This window comes from Drosophila serrata, unplaced genomic scaffold (genome assembly GCF_035046125.1).
Source record: "Drosophila serrata isolate PLE 108 unplaced genomic scaffold, ASM3504612v1 contig_100, whole genome shotgun sequence".
NCBI lineage: Eukaryota > Metazoa > Arthropoda > Insecta > Diptera > Drosophilidae > Drosophila > Drosophila serrata.
This window is the reverse complement of record NW_028256998.1, coordinates 1,661,936-1,685,872: the sequence shown is the minus strand read 5'-3', so window position 1 is coordinate 1,685,872 and position 23,937 is coordinate 1,661,936. Positions and strand designations below refer to the sequence as shown.

Here is a 23,937-nt window from a genome sequence, read left to right as displayed (position 1 = left end):
GATACACACCTAAAATTTGATTCTAGCTGAGGGCGGGGAACCCCCCCCAAAAAAGTTGAAAGGATTTCGCTCAGACAAAAGCAATCGCTTTTTTTGTTCTCGTTTCCTTAAGGATCCCTTTTTTTTGTAAGTTTCATTTTCATTTAATTGTTTTCGGCGCGTTGAGTGTGAAAATGGAAATGTGTCTGAAGGCGTTGGTGCTGTCAAGGGTTAAGGCGCGAGGTGGAATCTGAGCTCGCTTCGGTGCATCGCCAGACGACGAAAACAACGACTTTTGTCTTCTACTGCCTTTGATGGGGCTCGCCTAATTAGCATCGGGCCAAAGCAAATTGCTTGTTAATTAAATAATGTCAAAACATGAAAAGGATTTCATCGTGCTTTCCTTTCTTTCGCGAAAAAACGGTTCGAGTGGCATCGAACCCATCGACAGCCACTCAAGGCTTTAAATGGAAGGGAATTTAATTCTTTTTTGTGAAGGAAAATATTGTCAAATGTTATAAAGTTATTTTTAAATTGATAGAAGTTTTCTTTCGTTTTTTTTTTATTATTTTAAGCACTACATTCCTTTCGGAATATATTAAGGAAAAGCTGCTTAAGAAATTCAGCTGCTAAAATTAAAAGACAAAACGGAATGCGACGACTGTTTAGAGAATAATGGTTGAACATTAAACGAAAGAAAAAAAAAACATCTATAAAAACACTATTAAACTAGCTGGAAAAATACAACATCTTTATATCTGCAGAGAAGATCTCGAGAATTTCTTAAAAGAAAATACTATAAACTTGAAGAATGCTACAGGCTCTACCAAATATTTTCTTGATTTAAGCCAAGCTTAAAAATGAACTAAACAGCGTAAAGCTTTTTAATTAAATACAGAATTCAAATAAATTTGCTGCCAAGTCCTTATTAACCCAATCAATAATCTTCATTGAAGAACAAAACCAAGTGCCATTCACTTGAAGCACTCTATTTAGTACCCCAAATACCGAGTTGAGAAAACCTCTGCCACTGAAGAAGTTCCCCAATGGTGTTTTGTCTTTCTGTCGCAAAACCAATAAACTGCAAAAACCCCGACTGTAAACTGCTTTCGATTGTGCCATAGAGTGGCTCAGTGGCTCAGTGTTTTGGCCCCGGACTGCGAGGGCAATTTTATGTCAGCTGCAGTGCAATATGCAAAAGGAGGCGGTGGCCACCGAATTTCGGATTTCCAAAAGCGTCCATTGTCGCGGGTCATTAGGGACACGCGATGCCTGCAACTAGTGCGAGGAAATCGTAAAATCGAAACCATAAAGAGTCCTGCCCCGGAGTTGGAGCCAACTGCGAAATTTAAGCCACAATTGATGGGCGGGAAAATGTTTAGGAATGCCGGAATGGTGGCCAAACATAGCATTCGTGATTTTTGAATGCATAGAAAATATAAACCATAATGAGTAGCTTTAATATTGCAGCTTCTTTTAGTTGTTTCTTTGTGAAACAAATTAATACAACTTAAATGTAGGTTTTAGAATACTTTACTTATTTTCTCTCTTAAATTAAGCACATTAATGTTTATTAGGCGTACTATTGATAGATTTGGTGGCACTCCTTACATAAGGATGTTGTTGCAACGCATACTTCCGGCTATCATGGGGCGCTCCTTGGATCCGGTGATATATTTTCCAAACACTTGGATAAATTCGCTCTGCTTCCTCGCATACATCGATGCCTGCCTGGAGAGCTCCAAGTTGAATCTGTTCTCCGAGCAGAAAACGGGTCCTCGGATGTGAATGTGGCTATTTGTGATATAGATATTCTGACCTGGCTGGGAGGAGCAGTTTATAAGTGGCAAAGAGTGAGTGGAAGGGGACATTGCCATGTAGCTCATTCTCTTTCCAATCATCAAGGATTCTTCAGAGTAATTCAACGATACTACACCCTCATCTTCGGATTGGCTAGTGGAACTTTTGCTCAGTCTCAGTTCGTGCATTATTTCTCGCATTTCCAAACAGTGCGTTTCAAGAACGCTCAGCTGCTCCCTCAGAGCTGCATTTTCTTCCACTGCAACTGAATCGGGAGTTGGTTGATTGTCTTCTGCGACAGGATACTCTGTCAAGGATCGGCATTCCACTGCGTTAACTGGCTGTAGCGCCTTAAGGTTCTTCAGGTAATTCTTGGCCTGTCTTTCGATCAATTGAAGGAGCTTCGACAGGCCAAAGGTCACTGCGAGTATCACCCAAAAGCTCAACGTGAAATTGAAGACTCCTCTTACAGCAATTGGATCTGAGGGCTTGTGGCTCATACGTGGCTCAAAAGCAATCTCGGGTCGCTCTGCAAGAATTACATTATATTCTATGCTTCTGTCTTTGTTGAAGTCTTCCTGCTCACCTCTGTAGAATTCCTCATGATAATTGGAGGCAGCGCGCTTTTGGACTTCAACCAGATGCTGGAGGCAGAGCACAGCCCAGGATATAAGGGCCATTGCAAATAGGAAAAGAAAACTAATGTTTTCAAACATGTTTTTGAAGAAATTTTCGCTAGTCTGTACTAGAACTTGTGTGCTTGTAAAAACAACAACTGAGTGAGTCGGGGATACGTGTTGAAAATGTGAAAATTAATAACGAATTCAAATTGTAGATGAAGTTGAATAACTAACCTGCTGTGATTGACTAACTTTTGAAATCACTTTAATATAATTATACTATGCTTAGGTTTATTTTTCCAACATAATATAATTAAGAAAACTAAAATAGATTGATATTTAATAGTAATTTTAAATATCCTTAAGGAAGGAGTCTTTCCATGACCGTCTAGTTCGAAACCATGGCTTGAGTTTCCATTCGAAAGCAAATTTGTTTTCATTTTTGATTTATAGATTACAAAAAAAATATTTACCTTATTAATTAAAAAATATTTTTGTTGAATTTCCTTTTGTTCTTAATTAATTTAAGGTGAGCAGTCTTATCAAATGGGTTTGTCTTAGTTTTGCTAATAGGTTGCTGATTAAATTTCAACAGAAGGCAGTGTCTAATCTAAGGACATTAATAGAGTAATCATTTCAGTTATTCAGTTGAAAGATAAATATTATTTTATATATGAAAACAAACATGTTTCGCTATTCTATAAATTTAATAATAAACTTGACAAGGAACAAAAACTAAAATATTTGTTTTCTATCCCTTAGAAAGTTTTAAAAGTCATATGAGTTCGATCAAGTTCTCCTTGAACTACCGTCAGAGATTGATCCAAGTTTCCTTGGTTTCCCTGCAGGATTTCGTATTTCAAGTGTACCGAGTTTATTGTGAGGAAACCTGGCCAGTTTCCTCATATTTCCTCACCTTTCATATTACCAAACATCTGTCGCTGTCGTTGCCATGAGCCATGAGCCTTGAGCCCTGATGTCCTGATGATGCCATTGCTGTTTGTGTGTGAAGCAGCAGGTGCATGGAGCTAAACGTTTTCCCCCGTTCAGTTGCCTCTAATGCGAGTATGAATGTGTGTGTGTGTGCGAGTGAGTGTGCATGAAACTCAATTCAAAAATACTTAACAAACATTTATTTGAATTTTTTCCATTCCTTTTCATCCGTTTTCATTCTTTGGAGCAGCAAATGCGTCGCTCTAGCAGTTGTTGTAATAAAAATGCAAATAACTCGAACTCGAATGGGTTTGGTTAGTCGTATGCAAAGTGCCAAAAGCTAGAAAAGTCTCTTCCCTGCGCCTGCGCTCCAGTTTCGTTCACGAACATGAACATAATTTTAATGCCAATTCAATTTAATGGTTCATTTCATATGAAAATTGTAAAAAGTCATTGCTGCTCTGGTCGAAATAAAAAAAAAGAGAAAAAAGGACGACAGAAACCCGTTCAAAACCTCCTTCGAATATTTTTGGTAGCTGTTGTTGCTGGCACTCTGGCATTTGTCATGCGTGATTTTTAGGAAAGCAAAAAGCAAGAGGGCTTCGGGGCGTAGTTTTCCACAATTGTGTTGATGCAGCTGCGGGCAACAAAGCACTTCTATTTTGCCATATATTTATTTATATACGTACTTGATTCTATTTATTTTATTTTCAAATATATATTATTTTGCTTTTTGCGAGGACGAAAAGTATGCAATATTAAATGTACTGTGGGAAAAAACTTAACTTAACATGTTTTACCTTATAACGAAGGTATTTGTAGGGGAAATTCTTAAGAAATGTTTTAAACTTTAGTCTTAGAATCTAAACCATCATGTGCCATGGTTTCCTTTTCATCCCTCACGTATTAAATATGCAAAATTGCATTTGAATTTAGATTTTATCACAACACACAATATATAAGAGACACGTTTCTTCATCATTCTATTCTAGATAAAGTTTATGCATGAGTGAAAAGAAAACCCACTTCCATCATACTTTTCCATTTGACATTTTCAATTTCTTTTTCACACTTATTTGACTTCTATGCCAAATTATATTCAATTATTGTTGCTATGATACCCTGAAGGCGCTGACAGTTCAAACAAAGTTATTATTATTCATTGAAAGTATCACTGATAGTTTTCTAAAAATAAAGAATTTTTTTTATATAAATTATTTAATAGGAATATATATTTCTATTTCCTTAATTTATTAAAGTACTACTTAAGTAAAAATTAAGAGATGTTATAACATATCAACATTTGATTTTCTTCGAGTGACTTTGGATACGCTCTGCAAAGGACATTGTTGGTTTGAGTTTTTCAATTTGATGCAGCCAAACAAACGACCTTCGTACAAACACACACGCATGTTTTCGTAAGCTTTTCGTTTTTTAAGGATATGGTCCTGGACTGTCCTGGTTACAGGAAGCCAGAATCGTTTGCAGGCATTGCAGGGTTCTCTCAGCAATTTGCGTGCGGCATTCTTTCTTCTGGATTTTTTGCTGATGCAAAGCTGAGAGGTTGAAACTGGGATTTGAAAAACCCAGGAACTGGAAAAGTTCTGAGAATGCGTCTAAGTATAAGTACAGTTCGACCAGTCTTTAAAATAGCTCAGTTTCAGTACTGTTTAGAAATGTTAATTTCCTTAAAACCCAAAATTCCATTTATATCTTCCCATTATTTTCTATATTGTTATATCTTTCATACAACCAAATTCAATTACTTAGATCTTCATCCAACTCTTTTGGACCAGAAACTCCTTTTGCGGCCTTAAAACTTTAAATGGCTCTAAGTAGGAAATGCCAAGCTAATGGATTTTTTTACTTTTCCTTTACGTTTTTATTTTTATTTTACTGTTTTTCTTTTTTGTCGGAGGTCGGATTGGGAGCTCGTTGTTGGACTAATGGAAGCGTCGACGACGACCTTAAAAATGTAAATAAACGTTTCTCTCGTTTTGTTGTTCACGAGCTGGCTACCTTTGCGCTTAACCCCTTGAAGCACCCAGTACCCAGGACACACACACATACACTTATTCAGATCCCCCAGGGACCGCGGGCAGAGGGTCCTGTTTGGCCGCTTTTAATGCCGCGTAAATTTTGCAGGATAATCCAATAAAGAGATTTTCGTTGTGGCTGTTGCCGTGGGGTGCACACACACACAGACACACAAAATCGTTAAAGAACAAAACAAAAACCCAGACATTTTCAATGCGACACCAAAAGTTTAACAAAAAAAGCGTCGCTTCTGTGTGAGTGAAAACAATTGTAGTGACCCTCGCCGGCGGAATGCATAAATCCAACATGTGAATGTATCACAGATTCGTTTTTTGGATTTAATTTACCCGCCAGACATTGACCTGAATCAAAATATAATAGATTCGGCTTCTTTTTATTTAAATTGGTTAAAGGTAACATTTTTGTTTAGATATATATTTTAATTAGAAGTTTGTATATCATACAATTTTACTTAAATTTATTTATGATATAAAGTCTTTAATCAATTAATTTAAAGGCATACTACAGAATAATTCAATTTGTTTGAAAAGGCCCGCAAGTGGACTTCACTTCCACTCAAAATACTCAATGGCACAGAACTGCTTTAAAATCAACACGAGTGGGTTATTTTTTTAAAACATTCACCAATGAGCTCACACTGCACACATATAAAATAATAAAAAGAGCATGGAATAACAAAAACAGCAGTTCACACACACAAATTGTTTTCAACAACAAAAAGCCACTGAAGCGTGAGTACGTCAATATTCATATTACTCATACGCACAGTTGAGCAAACAACCAACTACCCTTAGCACAAGACAAAGAGATGCCAAGGTTGCTTTATTCCTATTATGTTCCTTTTTTTCATTATGGAAGCTAATTTATTGGAAAACTTTTAAATCAATTTGTGGAAAACCAACAGAAAAATACCAATTTGAAAGTTTGTTTGGAATTTCTTATATGACACATGCAACAGTTTTATACATTTCTTCATTTTAATAATTACAACTATTTACTATCAAAATGTCATGAGTCACTTCTAAATAAAGTCAAACGCCAAAAGAGATAAAATTGCATCTGGTATTTCCCCATTTCATTTCTGGTTTAAGTCTTACATTTGCCAAGGTTTCCAAGGCAAAACAAATGGGAAGGAAAGCTTGTTGAGCAAAAATTCCTTGCCTTAGTCCGAAGGGGAAAGCGAAAGAAATCAATAAATTTCAAAGGAAATAATTAAGCAAGTAATTGACTTGGATTTCTTTTAGGAATTCCTCCATAAATCTCCACCAGCTAAGCTAGCACACAGAATACCGAACCTGAATGCGAGAAGGGGTGGCATCTTTCGTCGTCATCTCCTCCTTGTTAGTTATTTGGTGTTTGGGAAAGCAGGCCAAGAAGGATTTCCCAGATTAAGCATGTGTTGGGAATGTAGTTGCGTTTCAATAATATAGTGATATCAGCCATACAATTATAGTTATAATATATTTTTTCCCATTACAACAGTTGGTGTTTATAAAATATAATATATATTATATCCAGCATACTTACCTACTTTTAATATTTTTTTACTAGAATTGAATCAAGACCTTAGGTTAATATGTAATATCTCTACTCCTGAAGACATAAATCTATAATTTCTTAACCCCCCTTAAACCTACGTTGAATAATTCTTAAGATAAACAAACAAGGCACTATCCTTTAGTAATTCCCTTGATGAACCGCACTGTACTTACACCAATGTGTGGGTTCGTATGTAACAAAATGCAATCGCATCTTGGGTGTGTGCGGCGGAAATAAGGATGGCAGCATCTATTTTACAGTTTCAACACGAGTGGAATGCGCCACACTTACACTTGCTGCTGGCATTCCTTGCTCCAGCTCCAAGGATATGGGATATATATATGTTATGGGCGGGGGAACTTTAGATATAAATAGACGGGAGCCAGAGCCAGATCCAGATCCAATGCCAAAGTCGTCTACCGAAATTAAAGCCAAAGGCATTTCGGCAAATATGTTTGCCTGGTCAAAGCCGAAAGCCATGGAATATTTGCACACTTTTGTCAGCCGGAGAGCGAGAGTCATACAGAGTTCCAGACAAGTGTTGATTGTTGGGTCAGAAAGAATTTCCGTTTCATTCCTTAAAAAAAGGATTTCACATTCCCTGTTTATGGCAATTAAGCCTCATTCTAAATACTTTAACAATTTCTATCGTATCTCATTTTGCGTAACTTAAATGAATCCATTGGAGCGTCACAATTATTGGATTTGTTAATTGTAAATTTAATTGAGCTCACACGATTTTCCATGAACCCTGGCCAGCCCTCATCAGATACCCTCGCTGGCCATTTCTGTCAAATTGTAATTTATACTGGACCGAGACACAGACAGCGACAACGACAACGCTGGCGAGCTGGAGCTTAACTTTTACAATGCATCAATAAATTACATTATCCTTAATTTCCCGCGTTTTTCCGGTCAACACAGCACAAGCGACACTTAACCCGCCCGCAGCTCTGTGTCCACAGAACCGCCCTGCTGAGCCAGCAATACGCAACTGTGGGGTTAAGACTGCGGGGGTTAAACGTAGTATATATCCAATGGGAGGAGGTGGAAAAGGGGTTCAAGAAAATTGCAATAATTGTGGAAAGTAAGTTGCGTTAAAGCAGATGCGCAGAAAATTCGGAAAAGAAGCTGTTGATTAAATTTAAATTTTAAGAAGGAAAAAATTGGCATGCCAATGAAGGAGAGTTTTCATTGATATAATCGATTAAGCCCGCTGTTTAATATATGTTATTATCCTGCCTTAAAGGATACGACTTCTTTTAGTATAGCCTGTTCTTTTAAACAATAATTATCCACCAATGTAACTATTTCCCCGCTAATCATTAACCAAAACTCCTTAAACACCTACATGTTCTGTTGAATGACTCGCGAGCTCACAATTGGAATTCTGGAAGAGCGATTCTGGTCCGACGATTGCGCGATTATCTGATATTGAATGAGTTTTGGCCAGTGCCCCCAAGCACTTAGCACATAATTACATTGAGTAGTCCGAGTGCATGTACGCGTATTTCTATGGATCTGAGCCCATAATAGGTGCGGGTGGGTGGAACACAGAGCGAGTTATGGGCCGAGTACTAAACCTTAATTAAGCCCACGCTGTGTTGCATTTATCAGATGTTGTGCTGTGTTGCCGGCCGTTCGTTCAGTCGACGCATATTGAATATTTGACCAATCGAACTGCCCATCTAACTCTCCAACAACGCCGTCCCAATAAAGGATGATTTTGGGCTAATGAGTTTATGTTTGCCAACCCGCTTTTACTTAGACATGGCCTACGAGAATACACATAAGGCCTAAGCTCATTGAGTAGGTGAATGGATCCTGGCTAAGCGTTAAATCTTAAGCTGATACATTTAAGTCGTAAGGATATTGAAAATAATTGATTTAATTATTTAAAGGTATATTTTCTTTGTGAAATCTTTAATTGTAGTTATTTCTTAAACATTATCATGAACCTTTGGGATTATAATTTGATTTTTTATATTTATAAGATAAAATAAGAAAGGAAACTAACTTAGGGAAGCCGAAGTGTCTTGCAGTTCAATCGAATTAAAGGATCGAATTGGAAATCGATAATAACTAAGCCGATTGTTTACATTTTTAATCGATATTTATCGATACTTTTCTGAGACAATTTTGCTAACAATTCAAATATTTAAGAACTCAGAGCCAAGACACAATATCATTAATTTTAATTCGGAAAACTGTCTATGCTGGTTCTTCTTAGGATAATAAATATATATTAAATTATTACGATTTATAAAAATTAAAATATATATAAATTTGTAACAAGAATATATATGATTATAAATATAACCTTTCAGAGAAATGTCCTTGTTACTTAAGCAACTTTATGTTTAACCTATATAAAGTCAATCTCAAAGACATTACAAAATATCAAAAGAATCATAAGGCCACACAACTTGAGTTTGCAATTTAAATTAAATAAAAAATGTGCCATCAATATGAACACAATGCAATTTCCATAAAATCAGGACACTGCTCTCAAGAGTCGTATTTTTTGAATATAGTTGCAAGTTGCAAGTAAACATTTACGACTGTTTTTTATTTAAATCCCGCCCAAAGGGAACTGACAACGGTCTGATTGTGTCCTTTGTCCTTGTGAATTTGAGTATTTTATTTTAATGCCGACAAACCAAGTCAAAAACAACTTGTTATCGATGTCTGTCATTGTGTCATGCTTTCTTGCGAAGGGACCTTAAGGATGTGAATGGCAGTTGGGGAGCGGATGTCATTTGTTGCAGGATTGCCGGGCTCGATGTCCTTGCTATTCGTCTACGTTACGCGTGGTTGACTTTTCGGGTTAAATTCATTAAGCGTGTGCGTTTTTATTGATGACTGAATACTTGACATAGGAGTAACCAGTCGACAAGGATCTTGTAAAATTCCATTTGTGCTTTTATGAAACGATTACGTAGTGACTTCTTAGCTATAAGTATATTTTGTTGTCTCATTTATCTATCCATACACAAAAAGAAAAGTAGATAATGAAAGTGTATCCTTGATAAAAAGTGACTGGGTTAATAACTCGAATAAGTCAAACCCAACCAAAAACCACACCGAACTGAAAATTGCGAAATTAAAACCACCGAATTGCAGGCAGTGAGGCTGACAGAAAGGGCAGAGGGGATTTGCTCTGGCGTTTGTTTTTTGCAGTTTCGTATATTTTGACTGCAGCAGAAGTTTGGCATAAAATTTACTAATTTTATAATGTGGCAGGCAGACATTTATTTCGACGCTAATTACAAACATTTAAACTTTTAATTAGTTTTCAAACAAGCAGCGCAAAAATGCAAAAACGAACGCTTCGAATGCGTGGAAGAAGGAAACTCTTCGTCGGAAAGGGAAACTCTACGATATACATAGTATAAACGCAAGTGAAGCTTGTTTACTGGAGATCTCTGAACTTATTATTATTGTTGTTTCGTGATGGTATGCAAATTTTTGCTTATATCTATTGAAAATACAGAGAGACAAGTCACTGCTCGTCGTCGATGGCCAGAGCTAGACATACAAATAAAAGGGGGGCGAAGATAATGGAAATAAAAATAAGCATGAAAATGCCATAAACAAATCCCCAGCACTGATTGCCACTCAAACGAGAATGGAAATTGGCAACAAGAAAATGGCCATAAGCAGCTACAAAAAATGATTGAGGGGGAAGTTCAAGGCAAATAACATAGTAAAAATAGTATTTAGAGAAAGTGAATCTGAGGGAAAACTAGGGAGTAAATTAAAGTCAAGAGCAATTTTACAATTCCATACAATTTTCCGAGTTTCTTGAGCTTAGTTTTGATAGAAATAGAGGTAACAGAAATGACATTTTAAAACTATAATCAAGGATTTTTAATAATATATTTAATAGCTATATTTCCTTATAATAACCCTCATCAAGTATTAAATCTCCCTGGTATATCATTATCACTATTCAATTCTATTTTATCTAATCGACAAAAATTGAATTCTATTCCGAATTTAATATCAAGCCTTAAGTTCATTTGAAATGCTTGTCAATTACACGAGTTAATACAGGGGAATCCGTTTGCCCACAAAATCTCAAATGGAATGGATATGAATATTTTATGGTGAATATTTGGTGGCACCACCTGGCCACAGATTCCCTTGGCCAGAAGTCATAAAAGTATTAATGCCGTTTTAAGTACTTCCGCTGTGAAAACTAAACACACACACACATTCCGTACTATGTGCATATGGGAGTATGTACAGTTGAACGAGATAGCGAAAAATGTAAAGCGCACTAATTCTAACTGCAGCATAAATTAAAGCTCTCATGAATAATAATTCAAGACAGTCGGGCAAGGGAAATAACCAGCAGAAGCAACAACAACAACAGCAGCATGGGAAAAGCAGAAGCAGAGTCACCATACCTCCCTCCCTCCCTCCACCAGCAATAATAGCCGGAAAAGCAGGAAAAACAGACGATGAGCGTCAGAAAGCCACTTGAGTAAATGCGTTAGCGTTGTGTTCTGAGCCTTTCTTTCGCCATTAAAACTCGCGAATTATAACAGAAAATAAGTATTTTAATATATATATTTTATAGGATAATAAATTTACTAAAGAATGAATTCTCTTGAAAAGACATAAAAATGAAACCTTGATAAGCTCTTAAAACAATAGCAAAGGGTTTAAATGGTTTTTATTTATTAATAATAATTCATTTTAGACCCATTTTGGCTGGCTTTCTGTACGATTCATTCATCACCATTTAACTCTAGCAATTATAAAACAAATCAATAAAGATTTTTGTTATTGTTATTTTGATTTTTCCATTTTTTCCCAAAAACCAATTTCCTAGTTGACATCGTTTCTGGGAACATCTCTTACTCTTGCTGCCCTCCTCTGCTTGTGTCGCAAAAAGCCAACCAAATTTTATAGCTGTTGTCATTATTTCATGTGCAGTGCCATATAGTCATGCTCCCCACCTTACCCCCTTTCTAGCCATGCTGCCCCTCTGGCCAGACGCCCACACACGTTGATCATACGCAGTGTTGTGCTTAAAAATTTCAAATGCATGGCACTTTGGTTCAGAGGCAGCAGCAGTAGCAGCAGCAAAAGCAGCAGCAACAGCAACAGCAGCAACATCAGCAGCAGCAGCAGCAGCAGCAGCAGCAGCAGCAGCAACAGCAACAGCAGCAGCAGCAGCGGCAGTCAGGCATCTCGTGCTCACTCAGACAGCAACTACAAAAACATTAACAACACCAACAAGGACTATTTTCATGTGTCTGCTGCTAGGGGTTCTTGTTGCTGTTGTTGTTGTTGCCAGTGGGCTTCTGTTGGTTTTTCTATGCGATTTTCATATTTATTTATATGTTTTTACGCTGGCTAAACTACAAGTACAAGTGCACACTTGGCTGACACGGAAAACGGGTGCCGGGGTCGGGATCGGGCTTGAAATTGCCCTCAGACAGTAGATGCCACTCCCTCCTTACGCCACCCCCCAAAATCCGGGGGCTCTCTTGATCGTCTGTGCATTAATTTAAATGTAGTGTTTGGCGAGCCAATTTAATGGCAAGTCATTAGTTGTTGTCTGCAGGCAGTTGGGCTTTACAGATAGTAAAAATATATTCGAAAAAGGATAAGCTTATATAAAGCAATGACTATCTTCTGACAGTCTAAATTGACGAGTGTGACAAATAAATTAATAAGGAAAGCAATTAGACTTAAGTAAGTGTGGCTTAACAACCCCAATCATCTCTGTTCCCTCACATTTAGCTCAAAAGTTAATCATACGCCGCTTAAGATTACAAATCACCGACATTGCCAGGCTCTGCGATGCTGAACGGCTGCAAGGATAATAACAGAGAGCCTTCTGTGCCGGAATTGAATTTCCCCCCTTTTTCCCCCCCTCTGCAAGTGTTTTTAACTGTGAACATTTAACGGTAATTATTGCAACACTGTGGCACATTTTAAGTGCTTTCGCGGCGAACTCCTTACTCGACGCGACTCGAGTCGGCCAAGTTGATGGTCAACACCTGGACAGCAGCCAATGCCCACCTGGGCCGCATAAATTTCCGGCTCAGCGTTTTACTTAATCCCGTCTATTTTGCAAAAGGATTATCAAGGCAACTTTTTAATTCGCCAACCAAGTAGCCACCCTGCAACATCGTCGCCGTCTGTCGTGATGTCAGCAGTTTTGTGCGGTGGCCTTTTAATGAGCCTCCACTTTAGTCCTTTCCCGTCCTGGTTCGCTCCGCCGCATCACGATTTTCAGGTAGCGGCATCAAGGAGCCTTTTAATGCCCATTGAGGGCCCATTTGATGCGTGGCCAACTGAGCGTGCAAGGGAACTTGCCAACTTTTGCCACCAGGCGCGAAGATAATAATTTGAAATGATGGATTAAAGTAGCTATTAAATTGAAGGAGGTAAAGTACACCGAGAGGAATCTTTGGGAGGTAATGCAGTAGAAAAGTTTAAAAATATTTTATTTTAATTTGTAAGCAATGATGTATTGCTTAAGTATATATTTGAAGTCTTTTCAATGGCTCTGAAAATATGATACATTTTAAGACACAGTTACTAACACGAAATTAAAAAATCTACACTAAAATTGAAATTTTTATACCTGAGGTAATTCAAATTGTACCAATAATTTTTCTCAGTGTTTTCAGACATTTCATACATTTTTCCCGCATCGAACTGAACTTATTCCTTTTCTGTATTTAATTCCTGCTGCATAAATCAAATAACGCAAATATGTATTATTCTCAGATGGTTTTTAATTGCTGAATTCTTTTCAAAATAATTTATTTGATTCGTTTTTAAGAACAACATTCCTGCTGCAAAACTTGCAAATGCTTACTCACATATCAGAAATAGCTGGGAAAATGGCTGAAGCCCGCATTCCTCTTGGTACACAGCATTATTCAATATGATGGACTTAAGTAGCCGTTAAATTGAAGTGGGTAAAAAAACGAAATAAGCGCAGCCAAAAAGGGGAAAGATAAATGTTTGCTTATTTCGGCGTGTGTGCGGCTTAAGCTTAATACGGCATTCAATCAATTCCCGCCTCACGGCCTTGCGGGCCGGGCCGCCTTATCCTGCCGATGTCCTGCCGTTTCAATATTGTCGTTTTGCATTTGCCAGCGAGGATGAGGGCCGAGTGGGAAATGAACGCGTCATTATCCTTTCACGCAAGGCAAAACGCTGCTGTGCGACTCCTCCGCTTCGCATTTTTCGTCTGGCCATTTATTTATTTATTTATTGTCATGCTTGTTTATTGTTTTGCTTTTGATTGGCTTCGGCTTTGGGCTTTGTTTTTCTTGCCTCCTACTTGCCTACTCACAAACAATGTCTTAAACGAATAAGGTTTATTAGCTTTGTATTTAAATGAGTGGTCTGAAAGCTCGAAGATAAGTTTGAAGTCTGTTTCGAGAATATTTTGCAGTCAAAAAAAAAAAACAAGGACTATTTGAGGCAATGATTAAAGTCTACTGAAGATGAAAATTCTTAAATTCGGTTTTGCTTATATGTTACTTCTTCATTTGGCTTCCAGTTTGTTTTTCCCCACATTATTAAAATCCTAGTTAAGTCTTTTCATTCATTTTGTTGCATCCTCTTAAACTTCCCGTAATTATCTGTACAGACTTTTTGTTTTACGGGTATTACAAGAACACACAATTACGTACAATGGGGCGTAATATGAAAATGGTACAAATATGTATTTATATTCGGAAATCACATATTTCCGGTGAGCTCTCTGGCGGTCGACGTGCCATTAATGAGCAGCAAAATTAAATTTCACTCTCGAAATTACTCAAAAAGGATGAAAAAAAGTATTTGTTTGACATAAAAAGACTTGTTAATGCCCTCGATAAAGGGATATATTTTTTCTCTCGATGAAATCGGCTTAAAGAAGTCACTGCGGAGCATTAAAAGTTCTTTCCTTTACTTTAAAGGATACGCATTTAAGAAATTAAAGTAAGGGTTTGTTATTTTAAAACTTTTATACATTAAATTACTTGTGCTAAAGGTTTATTCTAATTAGATCCTACTTAATCATTCTTTGGCTTTTTAAACACATTTTTCTCCAAACATAGTTAATCTTTTCAGTTTCTACAAGATTTCAGTTATTTAACTCATATATATACCCTTAGTTCCCTTTATATTAAGTGGAATTTATGCAAAATATTACAGGAACAACAAAATTGGGCATTGTGCGTACGTGAGCGGATGTGTGTTGGTGTGTGTTTGCCTTTATTTTCCAATGGCATAATATAAAACATCCTGTTGTCGGCTCTCACATGCCTATTGTCATAAATAACCCATTCTGTAGGTGTGTTTGTCAGAGTGTGTACCGGTGTCCTGGCTTAAATTTGTTGCGTTATTTGCGTCATTTCCGAGGCAAATCAAAAAAGGGTAAAATACCAAGGCCAGACAATGCAAAGAGAAAAAAATGAATAATAGTAGGATGAAAGGAGTAACAATGTGTGGGCGGGTTGTGCAAAGTGTGTGCTTAATCAGCCAATCAATTTTATATACATATTTTAACACTTGAATGGGTTGATAAAGAACGAAATTCCAATGCCGTTCGTGTCTATGGGGCAGCAACAGGAGCAAGAGGTTTAGAATCATTCCACGAAAATCACAATTTTACTGGCATTGCAATATAACATATTTATATATTTTAAAATATTTAATAATCAAAATATTTAAAAATACTCTTTAATTTTAGGGTGAAGAACTATGTATATAATACACTTAAATATAAATATTTGATGTCCTATACATGCTATAAAATATATTTCATATAGCTGCCATACAAACGATCGTTAGATATAGAGAAAATGCAAAGCTGTATATGTAAAACTGTAAATATAATTGTATAGGTGAATGAAATGAAAGGGTATACAAGCTTCGGTGTGCCGAAGTTCCTTTCTTGTTACTTACTCAAATTCTCACTCTACCAAAATAAAGAATGAGACCTAATCTTCGCATTTCAAAAAATTATAAAATGTATGCTTCTCTTTCACTCTCTCTCAAAAAAGTGCCCTTCTCGGCGCTTCTCAACCAGTGTACTTAAGCACCTTAGCAAACACAATTTTTTTTTTTCTTCTTCTTTTTTTCTGGTTTAAAGTTTTAAATTTATTAAATATACACCAAACCTTGCGATATTATAAAATTTGTGTAAATTCAAAGTTTCCAATCCCAATTACTGCTAAATAAATCCAGAAAAAAAAGAATTCAACTCCTTGCCTTGTTTTAATTTTCAACACATTTTAGTTTTTCTACACCTTTTCATATGGAGATTCCCCTGTTCTCATGTGAAGACAAACAAACACATTCCCATAAAGTTGTTTTGCTTAGTGTCATGTCGAAGGGACCCTTTTGGGGACCTGCTAAAGTGCAGCCACTTAGCTAGGGCTCTGTGGATGCAGCTGGCCTCGCCTAAAACATCGAACGTTAACGTATTTATGGCTGCACTCAGCCTGACAGCCGCCAACTGCATAGGGATAGGGTATAGTTGTTTAAAGCAAACATAACTTAAAGAGATCGTCTTAAATTTCTCAAGTTTCTGATGCCAGAGGGAGGGAAATTATACCCCGGCTTCCTGCTCTCGTAGCCAACATGGCGAAAATATATGTATTTGTTTTCCTTTCTTTTTTTTTAAGCATTTCGTAACATTTCCGCCTTTTTGCATTCAATTTAATTTAACATAAACATTTATATGCTTATATTATTATCCGAGGCACACGCAGCAGTGCAGCTGCTGTTGTGCACTGTGCAGAAGCGTTTCATGCTTGAAATGCGCATACGTAGCGTATACGTAATATGAAATTTTGTAACGGACTGAAGGGGTTAATTCAGTTAAGGGGTGCCAGTACGGGGGCGTGCATGTTTATGGGGGGAAAAAGTATTCACTACAAATTTTGTGTGCACACCACTTGCAACAACAACAACAGCAGTCGAACGAGGACGGTAACAACAACAACTTAAATCTTAAGTAGCTCAACTTGTTTATTTATCGATGCAGAAGTTAATGCTAGCGGAGGCGGAGGAAGGGTTCGTTTTGTTGGTTGAAAAATGCAGCAATGAGTCAACTCATTGTTGTTAACGGGGCCCCAAGCATTATTTACAGCCGTAATTGCAAGCGACATTCCCAGGTACATGAGTCGTTAAACGATTAAATGCTTAAATTTGTGAATAAATTCTGAAAAACAAACTACATAATTGCAAACATAATTTTCACTTATTTACGGACTCAATAACTTTAATAATAAAATAATTTTTACCAGAAATAATCAGTTAGTTAAAATGTCAGCTTATAGTCGTTTGAAAAATGGCAATAATGAAGACCTTCATCTATCAAAATAAAGTTTCTTTGCCTTTTTACTTAACATCCATTTTATTTCATCATATTTTTTACTGATATACCTAAAACAAATAGATTTTTTATCGACTTCTTCTGAGCTACACATAAGATTAAAAATATGTATGAATAAATATGTATTTGTAAAGCAGTAGACGCTTTTTTAAAAACATGTAAGAGGAATCCTTTTATATACAAATGATTTAGATACCACATACTTAGCTACAGCTACATATGACCAGATATGTAAACAGGGCATACAGGACAACTGAAGCAGTAAAAGTAGTTTTTAATTTTCCAAGCACGTGCGAGTGGTGTAAACAACAAAACAAGAGCCAGTTATTTGTCCTCTGATATACGCAATAAAATAAAAAATATCTTTAGTATCTCTACTACAGAAGAGAAGGGGTTGTCTTTGACTAAATTGCCTTTCAAGTCTGTTTTGGCTTTTTAAATACATACGTTATACTTCTTGCAAAGCAATTATCAAAGCTATTTAGTCAGTACGATATTGAGAGTGCTTTTGGATAGGAAGAGATGTAAACAGGATATTAATTATACCAAGTTCCATTTGAGATATTTTATCAGTTGTAGCTAGACTTCATTCTATACTGAAGTATTCTGCAGTAGAAATACGGAAATATAAATAACTATGGAACTTAAAGACATTCAAATTAGTCATACATCTTTTGTACAAGCTCATGGGGGAATGGTTAAATTGAATTTAGATTTTCTGAAAATTCCACTACGTTTTCACCATAAGTCAACATCGAAATAACTTTTCGCTCACGTTCTGCATCGACACTGACAACTGGACTCCCTATCTTCCCGGGGACACGGCCCGCCTGCATAATTAACAGATATGTATGTGTACGCGACTCGGTGGGGATTCCCCATTGCGCACATGTCGCTGGCTCGGTCCTCCTTGGCTTTCATTCAAAGATTAAGGTTGCTGAAAGCAAGCTGAGGGGCCGGATGTCGTCCGGAGTCAGGCAGACTCTTTTAATTGGGAAACACTTCGTTGGGCCGTAGTCTGCAATTAAAAAGCTATTAAAACTGAAAACCAAATGGCAAGGACACTGTATGATGGGTTATTTTCACACCATACACTGATTTATAATTAAAATGATATTTTTATAGAAAATTATATATATTTAATTATTATAATCCTAATTAAAGAAACTCAAAAACAACATAATATTATGCAACAAATATTTATCAGATTTTATTGACAATTTCTGATTTTTCATGAAGCATATACTAAAACTTGACGAAGGTAGATTACTTTCATTAACTAAATCCAATTTATTATGTTATATCCGTGAATTAAGGTTAACCATTTGATGGTTCTGAGACCACAGTGCAGACTTACTATACCAATTTCAAGGAAGTGACTTTGACTTTCTTGTGAGTTTTTTTTTCTTAGAAATGCGTATTTGTTGTTTGTGTGGTAAGACTTGTGTGGATGCTGTGTGGCTGAGTATTTGGCACCCCTGAGGCCGCCTTTGGGGAAAAATCTTTTTCTTTCTGGCCCAGACTCTTTTTTCAGCCCGTCTCGCATGTTTTCCCCACTGGCCCACAGTCTGCACAAATCACGTCGAGGAAAATATCTACTTACAAAAAGAGCTAACGCCCATACTCACCTTGCGGCTATTTCAAATGCAAATTCTTTTTTGCTATATCAAATCCTGGGATTTTTTCTTTTATACGCCCAAGTGTTCTATTTTTGTTTTGCTTAGTTTATTTCCCTAGCTTTGGTGCATACCTTCAATTGATTAGTTGATTTGAGCGTCAATCAAAGTTGTGATGGAAACTATGAGAAACGGCTGATAATTTGCATAGGTTCGCTAGAGTTATCTGAATGCTATAAAAACTGTCCGTTAATAGAGATTTCATTTAGTAACGGCCTTTGATTAAGGGATAAATCCGGATATAGTAAATATTGGCAAGTTAGCTTCCATTCTTGTTACTAATTCAAACTCTCACTCTACCAAAATAAAGAATAAGACCTAATCTCCGCTTTCAAAAAATGTTAAAATGTATATGACTTTCTTTTACTCCCTCTCAAATAAGATCCCTTCTCAGCGCTTCTTAAAAATAATAACTTTCTCTATTTCACTCTCTCTCTAAAAAGTGCCCTCCTCGGCGCTTCTCAACCTGTGTACTTAAGCACCTTGGCAAACACAATTTTTTTATTCTTCTTCTTTTTCCGTTTTAAAGTTTTAAAAATTAAATTTTCCAATCCCAATTACTGATAATTAAATAAATAATTAATTATGAATACTGCAAAAACAGAACCCAACTCGTAGCCTTGTTTTAATTTTCGATACATTTTACTTATTATTGTTAATATTGTCAAACAACACAAGTTGAGCCGGTGTTTGCCCTTTTCCTAAAAACCCTACAATAATTTCTTACATTATTATTAATCCGCCATTGATGCATCTGTTAAAAATGTATGGTATTGATTAAGTCTAAGTTTTCTTATGAATAATATATTGGTACATATACATATGTAGCTTGGTAATGTAGGAAACGAAAACTATGACTACCTATGACATGACATAACATAATATTAATAAATCAGAAAATATCGTTTTAGCAATAGAGTATCAATTTTTAATGCGAAGCCCAATTAATAAAGATTTATATATATTTAATTCATTATTTTATGATTATAATCGATTTAACTTTAAAAATAGGAGTGAACATAATAAATTAACAAAGGTTTTTATATATTTATTGGATATTTTCGGTTTTCAGATCAAAATATGTGATGTTCCCGTTTTTTTTAGCGTTGCATTCGACTTACATAATATATCAATAAGTCCAATATGTTAACGATGCATTTAGATATTTACCATTTCGATAGGAAAAACTATTTACTATATTTAATACTTTTTGTACATATCATTGTTCCATTCATAATGCAAACATCCCTCTACTTTTTCTAACCCTAAATTTACATATTTAAATTTCGACATGTAGAACAATTAACAATTTGTCGTAGTTTTTGTACGCATCATATCAAACTGTTCCATTCCGATATACCCACATCCCTCTCTACTTGGAAATTTAAATTTCGAAAAGCCGGCACATTGGCATGCCCTACTTTCTTCACCCGATTCCCTCCCCCTCGTCAATGGAGTCAAACTCTTTGGCAGTTTGCCATCAAGGTGCGCTTTAAAAGTGCGTGCCAGTCGACGGATGGGTGGCACGAGGACAAGGCAAGGCGAGGGGCGTGTGTGTCAAGGGTTAAGTGTTTTAAAGTGAGCCGCTATTCAGGCCATTTCTATGTTATCGCAATTTACCAACCACTCCTGCCGCCTGGGGGCGTCAGATACCCCACGTGTCATTATCTTAATTTAAGGCAACCCATGCCGCCCCATGATGGAGCTTCTTTCAGTTCCCATATCTCTTACTTGAATACACAATTACGTGTGTGTGTGTGTGTGTGTGTGGCAAGGAGTGATGGGTGTGGGCTTTGGTGGTGCATGGTGGGGTGGCTTAAAATTAAATTTCTCATGCTTAGAGTTCCGGGACCTGTATCGTTGCTCATTATTATGGAGACACACACGTGGAGGGGAGAGAACGACGGAGCCCTCGTTACTGTGCGGCTACGTTACGACTTGAGATTCGAAGAGGGCTCTCCAGTTCTAGTACATCACTCAAGCGGGGTAAACTAACTTTGTGATAAAGTGCACAAAAGTGCAGCGAGTTGGAAAACTGCATACTATAAGGAGAGAAACTTATATAGAAGAGATGAAATCATGTTAGTATCTGCACATGGAGATTCCCCAATTAAGATTGTTTTCTATAGTTCAATTAAATCCGACTTTACAACTTGTATATATACGAATGAAAATGGAGTTTAGAATTTATATACGTATATCTGCATTGAGCTTTAACATTATTTCAAGTTGGAAAGAAGACTCAGGTTGGCTTTAGTTTTAAAGGGAATCACTGCTTTTTCCTATGCCCCCTAGGTCTATATGAACTTTTTGCTTTTGTTTTGATGTTATTAGACTCATGGGAACTTCACTTGCAATTTGCAATCTTTCCTTCTTGGCACCACAAGCTTGGATGGTACACACATATATATATATATAGTATATATTTAGTGTGCATTTCATACAGAGTTGGCACATAAAATCAGCTCTAAATGGGTGGCCGAGTGTGTACCAGATACAGTGAAGGTGGCATAATGAGTGCAGGGGTTGCATTTGCTGCTTTATAAATAAACATCGAAGTGTTTTTGCATTTGCATATAAAATGTTGAAGATTTTCCAGGACTCTGAAAATGGATTAATATAACATAGCTGGGATATAAAAATTGTTATGTGTAAAGTAAATTTTTAGTACATTTACTTAACCTATTTGTAGCTTCTGTTGTCTCAGGTAACCTTTCCAAAGGAGCTCTCTTCTTGCTTGATTGAATGATTTATACTAAAAGATCGAACCAATTAATGGAAATCCTTGAGTTCACTTTATTCCTCTTTAACTGTACTTGTTGATTTTCACAGAATTTCGCTTTTGAAATTTGCACAATTTAATTATAACCAAAGAAAGCGTAAACACAGCAGCAGCACGCTCTTTTGGCAATGCTCTTTTCCGGTTCTACGCATCGAGAATGCATCTGACTGGGGAAATGCATATTGAAAATGTGCATAAGCGCTGCCGTTGCAGAAGGGAAACAGGGTGGTGACAATGCCGTCTGCTGGGTATTTACGCAATCCGCACACCCATCCCATCCCACTCCCCCCACGCCCACAATCAATTATGCAATATGAAAAGCCAAGGCTTGTCCGAGCCATAACGAAAAATCGAAAAGCATTTGCGGCAATTTCTCAATTCGAGGCGAAAACGAAGGCAGCTGGCATGAGGCATGAGGCATGGGGAGCCTGGAGGGGGGTAGGCTGGGGACAGGACATCGGAAACGGAGCCGGGACCGGAGCTGGAGCCGGACCCCCGGGCTACGTCGACGTCTGCATTGCGCCATGCAAACTCGAGCTGCGGCAGCCACATCTCATTTTTTCCCATTTTGTATTATTGACAAAGAGGGGACTGCCTGCTGCCGACTGCCGACTGCCGCTTTTCATTGAATATTTTTGGGCCAGGACGAGGGTCTGGATAGAGAGAGGCCTTCACAGGGACGAAGCGTGTCCGGAGTTTTGTGCCAGAGGCCAGCAAACAGTTTGTGCGCCAACAACAATGCCGTGTAGACTCACAACTCGCAACTTGCAACTCGCAACTCGAGACTCGACATTCTGCTGACCTCAATATTTGTTCAACTTTTCAGCAACAATTTTGTTATGCGATTTTACTCCCCACATTCGCCCCCATGCCCTGAGCTGTCATAAATGCCAGCAGTTTGGCAGTTTTGTGCAGTGAAAGTGATTTTCGGTTAGAGCCCAGTTCAGTTGGTTTATTGCTTTGATTTGCTGCTCCTGCTGCTAGCTTAACTCCTGGCTGTGTCCTGGCAAATCGAATTCCCTCGTTCAAACAACAATCCACAGGCCAACCTGTAGGGAACATTGACGAATTAGAGGCTAGGTTTTGCTAATGCAAGTGACTCACCCACATGCGGGACAGGAGACGACACCCCAGGAGCGCTTGACACACGGGTCCCAGGCTCAGGATCAGGACGAGGCGCAGTGCATTGACATTGGCCTGGCCGCTGCACATTAGAAGCTGCCAAATGGCCGAGGTGAAGCAGACGAACATCACGAAGTTGGAGGCCAGGACAAGAGTGCTAATGAAGCCTAGCTTGCAGCGCTGCAATGGAATCGAAAGAGGACTCTGGGCGGCAAAAAAAGGACAATGGGGTCTGCTTACGGGCACTATGAGGGCCATATTAAATGACAACAGCAGGGCCAAATGGTGTCTGAAGAGAGTCTCAAAGAACTGCCAAGTGGAGGACCGCAGCACCTGATGCCAGCTATCCTGTTCAGCGTCCAAGCTCACGGTTTCCTCGTATACCAGGGGTACATAGTAAAAGGTGTTTACCGGTCCCGAAGAGCCCATCGAAGCTGTCGATTAATAGTTATTGCTTATGATTATATATAAATATTTGTGGGAAAATATAGTAACTCACTCTGAGCTAAGCGCTTGAACATGTTGATCACATAGTAGAGCAGAAAGTTGTGTAAGACAAGCAGCAGGGCGTCCTTCTTGAGGGGATTAATGGATCTCTGTTCAGGGAAAGATGAAAGTATTAAATACAGGATTCGATTGGAATGCAATAATTGTATTACAAAAATCAGGTAGATCTGGTACAGGTAAATGATACAAGTCACAATTAGCTGGTGTACATCAGCCATTGGTTTTAGGTAAATAATTTATAGAATTTTGAATAGTATTTCCGAAACTAAAGTGTGTTGACACTAAAATGATGGCAGAGAACAAAAGTATTTACTGTCCTTTTATTACATAATTAAGATTTACCTTACTGCAAATCAGACTAACTAAAGTCATGAACCTTAATATCCCTTTAATACTTTTGCATAACATTATGCTTTTAGCTATCTCTGTGCTACATGCAGTTGCTGTGACTTGTTTAGCCTTGGATACATCTACTTATTTACCATATCCTTGGCATTTGCATTCATCAAGCTAACAATAACCTTTGCATATGAGCCGAGCCATCGCAATTATAAT

General features: G+C 37.4%; 2 protein-coding genes across 2 annotated transcripts; both read right to left on the bottom strand.

Annotated features, from left to right (window-relative positions):
• Positions 1 to 1,496: 1,496 nt before the first annotated feature.
• LOC110185920 (uncharacterized) lies at positions 1,497 to 2,639 on the bottom strand. The gene is made up of 2 exons (XM_020954933.2): positions 2,366 to 2,639; positions 1,497 to 2,308 (listed from the first exon to the last, which is right to left on the bottom strand). The coding sequence occupies exons 1-2, from the start codon at positions 2,493 to 2,495 to the stop codon at positions 1,587 to 1,589; spliced, it is 852 nt and encodes a 283-aa protein (XP_020810592.2). The 5' UTR covers positions 2,496 to 2,639; the 3' UTR covers positions 1,497 to 1,586.
• Positions 2,640 to 22,684: 20,045 nt separating this feature from the next.
• On the bottom strand, positions 22,685 to 23,708 carry LOC110185952 (uncharacterized). The gene is made up of 5 exons (XM_020954971.2): positions 23,535 to 23,708; positions 23,375 to 23,471; positions 23,116 to 23,309; positions 22,858 to 23,055; positions 22,685 to 22,802 (listed from the first exon to the last, which is right to left on the bottom strand). Exons 1-5 carry the CDS (start codon positions 23,598 to 23,600, stop codon positions 22,779 to 22,781), a joined length of 579 nt encoding a protein of 192 aa, XP_020810630.1. The 5' UTR covers positions 23,601 to 23,708; the 3' UTR covers positions 22,685 to 22,778.
• Between the last annotated feature and the right edge of the window lie 229 nt (positions 23,709 to 23,937).